An 11,665-nucleotide genomic window follows, 5' to 3' on the forward strand; every position below is an offset into this window, starting at 1 on the left:
ATATGGTTGGGCATACCTTACAACTCACTCAAAAAACGTGTGTGTGCACCCTCCCTACACATTGCAGCACACTGAGGGTGTCAGGGGCCTGCTTTGGAGATCTGGCCCAGTAATGAGTACATTAGTGCCCAAAGGGGCACTAGCAGGGTATCCTGCCTTGCTCCTGCACCAGTTCACTAGCTGGGGTTCACAGGAAATAGACTCCCTTTACCCTCTATTCCCAGCTAATCCATCTGTGTTACACAGATTTGGCCCTTCATTAGCATTTTTCCAGGTGGTAAACACCAAAAGCTTCATCCTGGGAGCTATATAGCACAGAGGATTAAAGCTCTAAGGATAACTTTCACAGGTGGAAATCTAGATTTAAAGGCTGTTTGTTTAGTAAGCTCTGCTTAGTCTCTTAGTTGACTCTGGTCCACATTGCAAAACCACAGCAGAAGTCACAAGCACTGCTCAGAAGCTGGCACTGGAATAGCAAACATGAATTGGTAGAGCTATGCAGTGACACTGAATGCAGCATCTGCATTCTGTACACACTATGCCTGGCTGTAGCCACAACCCTTTCTTAGATCCTCAGTATCAAGAGCTCTAAATTCACTCCACAGTGTAACAAAAACTGTTTGAGTGGCTGAAGATAAACAAAGAGGGCTCATGTTTTCAACACCCAACAAGTCCCCCATTTCTTAATGAGAGCTGTGGGATGCTGCCCCATTCTCCTTTCACAGGCAAGATTCACAATGAAGTCAAGTAGTCAACAAACCCTTGGCTCACGATTGGTTCTTAACAATCACGGACATGTTAAATCAATTTCATATATTGACTTTAGGTCTTTGGTTTCTAATACACATCAAGCACAGGACAGCAAGTTTCCTTAAAAATACATTTTATTTACAGCACCTCTGAAGTTTCTTTACTTTGAAAATAATATAAATGTACATAACACATTAAGAAATCTCTTATTAACAGTTAATAAAATGACTGAAGTTTACAATTCAGGGATTTCAATGATCAAGGAAATTATATTGTGGCACATTATTCAAATCATATACTGTATAAAGGCAGAAAATGCAAGTTTTTAAGCAACATATCTCCAACCTTGTAACAATACCTTACAATGAAGTCCTCATACGATATCACAGTCCAAAATAAAGCATTGATCACTTGCAGGTGCATCCACCATACAGGACACATAATTCAGACTGCACAGTAAGCAGGTTCTATAGAAAAATTATTGTGAGAAAGAAAAAAATACAAATGTAATCAGTATGGCTGTGATCAGAAAGACAGAAGACTGAGAACTTGAATTCACTTAGACTTTCGGGCCAGATCCTCAGCTAGGAAATCTGAGCATAGTTCCATTGAAGTCAATGGAGTTTACTAATTTACTCCAGTTGAAGATCTGGCCCCAAAGACTGATCTGCAAATCTAACGAATAAATATGGTGCCAGGGTGAGCTGGGTAAGGGGATAAAGAACTAGCTTATCTATCAAATGCAAAGAGTGCTTTATAAGTTGAAAGCAGTTCAGGAAGAAGGAGATGGATGACTAGTTGAATGCCATCTGTATTTTAAACAGATTTCATTCTCTACAGGCAACTATGACAAACTGAAAGGAGGAATGTTGAGAGGGGTTCTGAGGAGGCCAATCTGGTGTGGGAAGGGCTGAGCATAGCACCCACAATCAGATGGGCCTGGAAGAACAGGCAGACAGGAGATTTAGGTTACGAATGCAGAAAAAATGTAACTGAATTAAAGAAACCAGAATGGAATGTATGCCAAAACGTGCTAAGCTACAATCTATGACTGAGAACAAAGGTCTGTGGATAAGAATGAATAAAATACTGAAACAAACAATGGGGTAAGCAAATGTCAAGAGAGTTAAGAGACATCATGGGAATTCAAGGGAAATCTCTTCATGTCAAATAACTAACGGGTAGAATGAAGTATCTCAGAAAGAGGAGCAACACGAGCAACCAGTATAACTAGTTTTGTAGTGGACTTAAGAAAAGTATTTTGAGGAAGAAAGTATTGTGTAGCACAATCCTAAATAAAGGCAGAGACTTGATCCTACCAGGTTTCCTGTCCTGTTACTCTCCTGAAAGTGCTCATCATCCCTACAGAGAGAAGGCAAGGCCCATCTTCATAATTAAATGCTTTTAAGTAATGTAAACAGATTTAGTACAATGAAGCAAAGTCTGAAGCTATTTGATTTCTGTATCTGAAGATTTCTATAGTCCCTGTTATTTGCTTATCTATTCATAGGTCACAGATAAAGTATATTAATATTAACAGGTAAGCATACAAGTAGAAGAGAATTACTTCACTATACATTCAGGTTACAATACTTTGAAGAACCTGAGAAGTAGGTAACCACCACTTTATCAAACATTGGAGGGGGGAAAAGAGAGAGAAGATGGTCTATATAAGCAAACATCAAGGCATTACACACTTATTAGTTTTTTTTTAATTCCAGAGTAATAAACAATACTGACAACCAATCTTTCAAACTTAATACAAAACATGGTAACCTGATTTAAGATATATGTACCCAAGTGTGAAGGTGGGATTTTTTTTTTAAAGTTCCATCATACTAATATTTATGATTTTGGGGGAAAGAGTTTGCCATTTCTTCTTTCATTCTCAAAAGGAAATATAAATAAGTTAGATATAAAGGAAACTACATTTAAATAACACCATAGTTATATACCAACTCAACAGAAGCAAGGGCTGTCTTATGCTCATGCCATATTCTTTTAAAAGGCAGACAATATAAAAAGATGTTGGTTTCCTGACTTGGCACTTTGGGCAACACCCTTACAGCATGACTCTACAGTCCTTACACAACCAAATCTCCAACTGATGTCAATGGGATGACTGGGTCAAAAAGACTGCAATGTCGACATGCAATTTAATCTATATAATAAAAATAGATCTATTTACCCGAGATAAAACCTGCTTAAAGAGGATAAATATAGATCTTAAATGGGTATTATCTGTTATGTTGATTTCAATGGCTCTTTCAGAAAATGGAAGTTCTCAAGCAATGAGAAATCGGGCTGTATGCTTTATTAAGTCTTGCCTTTAAGATTATTTTAAGAGGATGTAATTGCTGTACAAAACATGGCTGTGCTACTTTCAAACCAGCCTAACCTACGGGTCCTGGAAATTTAGCAGCCCAGGCACAGAATCTCTTTGCCCATCCTCACAAGGTGATGCTGAATTATGGGCCAGCAGATAAACAGGGAGTGTACCCTGGGTGAGTAAGATATTGAAAGGCTGCTTTTGACAATGAACACATGCTGAAGGTTCTGATTGTGATCACTGGTAGAGCTGAGCTGCCTAACAAGGCGAGGTCAAGTGGTTCTCAGCCAGGGTACGTAGGTTCTAGTTCCCTCTTGGAAAAGTAGACTCAGCCCAGGCCTAAGCCCAACCCTGGTACTAGGGTGAGGTGTCTTATTTTTCCTCAAAGCACCTGAGAATGGATTCTAAAAACAGAACTAGGAGGCTACATTTCCTAGTGGTAGTGGAATTTGTGCACATAATATGTTTTGAAATACAGCTCTGTGGGGGAGGGTGGGACGCTTAAAACCTTTACAATGAACCCAAAGAAGCTACCGTGATAAAATCAAGGCAATAAACTGCCATAGTTTTTTAAAAGTTCCCTTTAAGCATAAAAATTATATATCAAATTTTAAGTAACTTTCTTAATAAACAAAAGATTGAACTGTGTCTTACTGAAAAGAATGGAATTGCAGAATCAAAGCTATTCATGAATAGGTAACACTAGCTTATTTATTCATTATGAATGAAAACTAAGATACGGTATGTTAAAGAAATCACAGTAATTCCCACCTAACTTGACACACTGGACCCAGTTGTAGTTATTACAATTACTTTGGTCAGCAAAACAAATTGAATTTTACAATCAAAATGGTGAACACAGAATTAATTGGATGAGTGTCTACATTTCCATTTACTAGAGTAGATACAATCATCATTCAAAATTAATTATCAAATGTTCCTGTGCTTTAATGTCGGCAAGTGCATTTTTTACATTAATCAGAAATAAGTATTACTATATAATATACTATTAGAGAAGAAATCAGCTTCTGTTCCATCTCCTCAAAACAAGAGGCAGTCCAGAAAATAATAAAAGTCAAACATTCCTGTGTGTGTTTTCCAGCTATCAGACACTTCGATTTCATTCACAAGCTCACAGTTCAGAAGCACAAGAGTTATGGTTACAACTGAAAATTCCTGACTATGTAAACTGAGTTAAAGGATTAGCGAAAAACATATCTACTAAATTCCTTAATGATGATACAATAGTTCAGTCCAGTAGAATCATCAACACACTACAGGGCTTTCTTTAAGCAGCCCATTTCAGTAAAAAGACCAGAGTTTAATTCCCAGTGCCATTGGCTATAAACCGTGAGCATCAATCTACACTGCAGTACACCTGCTACACTCTAAAAATAAAAATTCCCATCTAGTTAGCTTAAGAAATTAGTGTTAAATTGCATTATAACTATTTTAAGTGAATGCAAAAAATTAAGATGATAATAATCCTTATTTCAGATAACAGGTTTTTACATATGTTTTGGTTTATAGCTACAACAGAGACGGCTTTTCCAACACGCACTTCAGCTCCGACCAATGGCCTCTGACTTTTTTGGCCATTAGGCTTTGTTCTATACAAAGATTATGAAGTGTAAAATTAACTGTTTTAAAAGTGTGTACTGTGTAGATATGATTTGTTATCTGATTTTTTACAGTTGTCTGTATTTTTAATTATAGCCCCTGCCAATGTATGCTCAATAGGAATTTCAACAGCATTTTTATTTAAACTATTGTTTTTATGCAGTGTTGGGGAAAGGCCATTTTTCTCAAGACAACCATTATCATGAGTAAGTGCAACTTCCTGCTGAGGGCAACACAACTGAGAAGCACAAGCTTTTGAGATACAAGGTGAGCTGCATATTAGCTCAGAGGTCTTGTGGTCAATGTACTCCGGTTGGATTGTTACAGAATGGATCCCTGCTTCGTGGAAAACCTCCCGCATTTTATAAGAGGCATCTTGGTAATCAGAAGTGGTTTGGCACTTGACATGAAGGGTGGCAATATTCTTCCCACCTGCCAGTTCCCAGACATGCACCTCATGAAGGCTGCTAACCCCTGGCACATCAGTTAGTCTTTCCGCTAGAAAACATAAGAGAAAATAATTTAAGAGGGTTGCTTGGGGGGCCAATTGCAAGTTTCTGGTTATTATGAGGAAGTGTGTTTAAAAGCCCTAGCCATGAGGAAAGACACCTATCATTGCTCATCCACCTAAGATATAAGTATGAGACTTTTAAAAAGTAGTTGTATGTAACATAACACCTACACCCCCTGCAAACTTCACTTTCTCCTAGTCATCCAGGGTCTGAACTAAGTTGTTTAACTTGGGGACTAATCCTTTGGACATGCCTTTAACACTTATTGGCTTCAAACAAAGCTGAGGGTACTCAGCTCCTCATGGTAGGCACTCAGCACTTTGTAGGATCAATGCTAGACTGTAATCTCCTTGGGGCAGGGACCATATCTTCCCTGTTCTGCTCAGCTCAGAGCCTGATGGAATTCAAAAAACCCAAAGTAATCTCTTAAGTAAATGTGCATTTACAAAGTTACAAAATTAACCAAAAATGCTACTGTTGATTAACATTTCTAAAGTGCTTTGAGATCCTTGGACAGAAGGCACTAGGAAGTACTATTATACTTCAGAGTTATTCCACTAATAATGTTTTGTGTGAGTTGTTTGATAACAGCTCAAGGTCTGGTATTTTTATGTATTGTTGGAGTACCACATTCTCAAAATGCATGCTTTAACTAATCCACAGAGATTTGAATCATGTTGCTAGGACACAAACATGTGACTCCATTTCTCACAGTTCTTGAGAATTTCAAGCAGCTATGAGTATATAATCCAAAAATGTAATTCCAAAAATAACACTAGCACTAAAGTATGTCACTATAATTAATAAAAACTCAGTTACAAATTTGACTTACTCAGTCCTTGCATATTAACACCTTTGGGAACCATCTGCAGTAAAATGGTTGTGGTCTCTTTGATAAGTGGGAAGGCAGAGGACAAAATGATGACCACCATAACTAATGTCAGGCTTGGATCAATGTAACATTGCCAGTTACACGGAGTATTGGCATCCAGGGGAAGTGCATAGAATATTGCAGCAGCAACTACCACAATCACAGATCCAAGTGCATCTCCCATCACATGTAAAAGAACACCTGAAATAAATAACATAATACCGTTTTGCATTAGCCTTAATGGGAGGAGGGAATCCAAATTAACTATTACAGACTTTTAAATTTATTTTGTTCAGCATGAAACTACAGCATTTAGGAAATCAGTACCACGATCAGATATAAAGCTTGCAACAGTTGAGAATAAAACAACTGGGGTGGGTGGGACGAGCCTGAACAACTATATGGTTACATAAGTTTGGTGGGTTATTAAACTAAACTAAATTAAACACAACAGGTCCATAGAAGTTAGCACTGAATAGCATGCCAACATACAATGTTTTTAATCAAAGTGCTGGGACTTACTAAGAGCTGGGCACACCTATAACCGGCAGTGATCAATTCATATATCATGATTACGGATGATCAAATAACCGAGCTGCTAAAAGAGGCACATAGTACACTTCTCTCCTAAGTAGATCAATTATTCTCCTGATAGCAGTTTTATGACTTTGCTGAGTACTGAAATAACAGCAGAAATATATCAGAGGGTAGCCGTGTTAGTCTGGATCTGTAAAAGCAGCAAAGAATCCTGTGGCACCTTATAGACTAACAGACGTTTTGGAGCATGAGCTTTCATGGGTGAATACCCACTTCCTCAGATGCATGTAATGGAAATATCCAGGGGCAGGTATATATATGTGTGCTAGCAAGCAAGCTAGAGATAACGAGGTCAGTTCAATCAGGGAGGATGAGGCCCTGTTCTAGCAGTTGAGGTGTGAAAACCAAGAGAGGAGAAACTGGTTCTGTAATTGGCAAGCCATTCACAGTCTTTGTTCAATCCTGAGCTGATGGTGTCAAATTTGCAGATGAACTGAAGCTCAGCAGTTTCTCTTTGAAGTCTGGTCCTGAAATTTTTTTGCTGCAGGATGGCCACCTTAAGGTCTGCTATAGTGTGGCCAGGGAGGTTGAAGTGCTCTCCTACAAGTTTTTGTATATTGCCATTCCTAATATCTGATTTGTGTCCATTTATCCTTTTCTCTACGGAAAATATATACAGAAATATAGCTAAACACTCACTTTGGAAGGAGGGGTAAATGTCTAAGTACACGATACAGAGATGGGCCTGAACCAAAAGCACAAATCCAAACACTGGACAAGTTTGGATCCTGATCTGAGCTTCATAACTCAACTAGCTTTATATAGGCCAAATTAACACATACACACCCAATTCATTTGCCCTCAGACTTTGAGAATAACTCAGTCTGGGTCCAAATTTTTCAGCTTGGTTTCATCTCTTTCAGTGTAAGTATTTGTACTATTGCACGTTCAGAAAACACTGTATACAGCTCTTCTTACTTCCATGGGCATGGAAGGAAACAAGGAATGAGAAAAGTGTATGCATTTTAAGAAATGTCTGTAATACCTCTCTAGGCAAGCCCTGTGCATTACATTGACTAAGATAATGTGCTTTCTACACATTCACAGTAATCTTAGAATCTTCTGTTTCCTTCTTACAAGTTTATGTATCTTTCCCTGGATGTGCTTTCCAACAACCTCCCCCATCCAAACTTGCATTTTAATGTAACTCATGTTAGATTGTAATGCTCTACTTTTATAAGACTAACTTGCCATTGCTTTTTATTTTTGGGTGGCAAGGGCATAAGCAGAATTGCTGCCTCTGAAAACTTCCATTTACACTCACTCTTAAAAATGTCATAATCTCTCTCAACTAGGATAACTGCATATAGCTCCCTCTTAAACCTATCAATGCTCAGCTGTGAGTTTTCACTTTGTGAGATGCTAAACTCTCTAAGGCTGAGAACACTGCCTTTGCTACTGCTCCTTGCCAGTTTGGGACCCAAATGCTGATCCTCCACATGGGAAGGGAAGGCAGTATATCACTAGCCTGCCTTGAATCGCTCATTAAGAACCAAGTACTCATAAGTACTAACTTTCAGCTGAAATAAGTTTCTTCCTAGTAGGGTTAAGAGAACTCTCCCTTTTGATTTTCCAGAGCAATCTGCTGCCTAGAGGTCACAAGGGTCCTGAGTGCAGTTTTAGCTGTAGTAATGGTGGAAGCCTCACTGCTTTCCATTTAAAATTTAATTGGACTTGAGTACTGCAGAGCTTACTTCTGCACTGACAAGAGGGATGGACAAGATGCAACATCCCTATAATTCTAGGATGCTAACGGTGGATGTCTACGCTAGACAAATCTTAAAATGTCCCAACATTGCTAATATTGATTCAGCTCCACTGGTATTAGCAATATTGGTAGCCCTAATGAGGATGTGCTGCTCAGTGCAGCTCATGTTTTCAGCACCAAGTAAATTAGATCTACTCTGAGCAGAGTTAGAAGATACAGTGCTTAAAATGCACACCTTAGTGTGCCAAATACACTAGCATGTAGAATTTTGAGGATATCAATCCACCATGATGCTCTGCTGAAGCAGACCTCTAGAAGTTCAAGTAAGTGCCACTGTTTTAGCATATGGTGCGGTTTTGCAGAATTCTTTTTTACATTAGTATAATAATGAAAACTTTGCAAATCTTTACCATATACTAAAAATAGACATCTCACCTGACCACCCCCTTATTTGGGATTCACTTGGCACTACCTGCATAATGGATGCGGGAACATCACTCTGGTGCAAGAAATGGTGATCTCTGACCAAGAAAAAACTCAACAAAATATTTGCTTAACATTTTGAATAGTGTTTTGCTGAAATAAAATACTAAGTATTATTGGTGGGACTTTTTTGTTGTTTTTAAATAAAAAGTGTATTTAAAATCTGTTATGCTCTGGATGCATTTGAGGCATTCAGGACATATCTACATATCTAGTTAGTTTTGTCTGTTTATTTTAAGGGCATGCAGGTTACCTTCAAGAATAGTTTAATTAGCATATTTCATTCTGCAGATATTCAGAGCTCTGCGGAGTCCTTTCCAGCGTTGGGCAGAAAGAAGTATTTTGAGAGACAAATGTGAGGACAGGGCTGCTAGGAGGAGAGGTGGTCCGTAAGAGGGTCTCTGTCAGGAAATAGTCCACAGAACAACAGGGCTGCAGAACCACTATGCTGTTCTTCAGCACTCCTTACGCAAATGACTATGGGGCATCATTGATACCAGTCTTTAAGGAAACTGTGCTCCAGCAATTCAACTAAAAATACTGAAATACTATGGTAATGATGCTCAAGAAACAGACCGAAAAGAAGAGCATGGGGACTTCAATTAGTTAAAATTAGTAGAAGAGACTTTGAAGATAAAGCTGTTTAAAAGGGTGCACTCAAAAATAAAAATGTGAACACACACAAAGGGCCAGATCCTCAAATGCTCCATTGATTCATTGAAGTAATCATTGCCACTTCAAACCATTTGTGGACCTGGCCTAAGAATGTAAAATAAAATGGAACTGGTCAAAAATTGTGAAAATCATCATTTTTATTTGGAAAATTTTGACCAGCTCTAGTTGAAAAGTCTTTAAAAAAAAACCAAAACACTGTACCTCTGATGTTCAAAGCTTCAGACTTTTTCTCTTTTTTCTGTACTGTCTGCTCTTCAGGCCTCTTCTGAGTGTTCAGGGAATCACCTGCATTCAAAGAAGAAACCCTGTGTTGTGTATAAATTCTACAAACAGAAAAAAAAACACCAATTTTCTTAACACCAACTTATTTTAAAGAGAAACAAATATCAACAAGAAAAAGTCAGTCTCTGGCCAACATCTCTTTAATCAACTACCCTTCTCCCCTTACCTATTTCAAACAATACAGTATAGGATACATACAAGCGTGAAATATGTAGTATGTTTGCATGGAGTTTGTTCACTCTGCGGTTACCATTAAAGCAAACTTTGCGGGAGCTTCCACCACAAACAATAGACAAGAAGATGTTTCCTTTTATGTTAAGGTTGTCTCTCCCTCTGCCCCCCAAAGGAAGAGCCACAACCACTAACAAGGTCATTAGGGTATCACAATAGCAACAAAGCTATAGAAAAGGGGAACCTGAAATAACAGAGAAGGAAGGAGGGGATGATTGATAGATTCCAAGCAGGGGCGGCTCTAGGGATTTTGCCACCCCAAGCACGGCAGGCAGGCTGCCTCTGGTGGTTTGCCTGCGGAGGGTCCGCTGGTCCCGCGGCTTTGGGAGGTCCACCAAAGCTGCGGGACCAGCGGACCCTCCACAAGCATGCCGCAGAAGGCAGCCTACCTGCCGCCCTCGCAGTGCCGGCAGAGCGCCCCCCGCGGCATGCCGCCCAAAGCACGTGCTTGGCGTGCTGGGGCCTGGAGTTGCCCCTGATTCCAAGGCCAGAAGGGACCTCTGTGACTAGTCTGACCTGGCTAGAAAAGGCCACACAACTCCCTGGAATAATCCCTAGAGCAAGGCTTTTAGAAAAGCATCCAGTCTTGATTTAAAGATGAAAAGGGGAGAGGATGGGGGGGGGAGTGGAGAGGAAGGGGGGCAGGATAGAGGGCCAGAGGGGGGGCAAGAGAGACAGAAGGAGAAAGGAAAGGGCAGAATGGGAGAAGGGAAAGGAAAGGGAAGAAAGAAGACAGGAAGGGGGAGGGGAGGAGCGGGAACAGGCTAGGATGCAACTGAAAGGCACCTGCTTCAACGGCCTCCTGACACTCCACCACGGCCGCCTCCTCCCGCCCGGGGCCGGGCACCGCCTGGAGCTGCTCCGGGGCGGCGGCGCGGGGCTGCAGGCGGCCGCAGCAGGAGCCCCAGTCCTGGAAGACGAGCAGCCCCACCAGGTTGACGGCCAGGCCCAGCGCCCCTACGATGAGCACCAGCTCGGGGCCGTCGATGCGCTCGGGCCGGGCCAGGCGCAGCACCGCCTCCACCAGGATGGTGAAGCAGAGGGCGGTGAGGAAGACGGCGTTGCTAAGCGCCCCCACCGCCTCGGCGCGGCCGTAGCCATAGGTGGCGCCGGGGCCCCGGCGGGCGCGGCGGGAGATGCGCCCGGTGGCGATGCCCACGCACAGCGAGATGAGGTCCGAGAGCATGTTGAACGAGTCCGACACCAGCGCGATGGAGTTGCCCAGGTAGCCGGAGACCAGCTCGGCCACGAAGAAGCCGGAGGTCAGCACCAGCATGAAGATCAGGCGGCAGGTCTTGCCCGAGTAGCGCCCCATCCCGGCAGATGGCCCCGCGCCACTGAGCTGCCAGCGCCGAGCCGAGCCCCGCCGGCTGCAAGCCCCTCCCTGCGCCCTGCCCCTGGCCGGGCCTCCGCGCCTCGCTTATATGCAGCGCCGCCGGGAGCCCGCCCCCGCAGCGCCGAAGGGTGGCACTTGCCCAGCCCTGGGCTCTCTTCGCCCCCCCCCACCCGCACCCCCTGCCACCATAGCCCTGGGCTCCCCCCCACCAGTGCTGACTCCACCCGCTCCCCCCTCGCCTCCAGCCGGTCCGGCGCTGGCAGGGCCGGGG

At 41.9% G+C, this 11,665-nt stretch overlaps 1 protein-coding gene across 1 annotated transcript; it reads right to left on the reverse strand.

The window, feature by feature from the left end:
• Positions 1-952: 952 nt before the first annotated feature.
• On the reverse strand, positions 953-11,373 carry SLC30A10 (solute carrier family 30 member 10). The gene is made up of 4 exons (XM_050948672.1): positions 10,845-11,373; positions 9,747-9,830; positions 6,044-6,283; positions 953-5,197 (listed from the first exon to the last, which is right to left on the reverse strand). The coding sequence occupies exons 1-4, from the start codon at positions 11,371-11,373 to the stop codon at positions 4,725-4,727; spliced, it is 1,326 nt and encodes a 441-aa protein (XP_050804629.1). The 3' UTR covers positions 953-4,724.
• Positions 11,374-11,665: the final 292 nt, after the last annotated feature.

This window comes from Gopherus flavomarginatus, chromosome 4 (genome assembly GCF_025201925.1).
Source record: "Gopherus flavomarginatus isolate rGopFla2 chromosome 4, rGopFla2.mat.asm, whole genome shotgun sequence".
In the NCBI taxonomy this organism is placed as follows: Eukaryota; Metazoa; Chordata; order Testudines; family Testudinidae; genus Gopherus; species Gopherus flavomarginatus.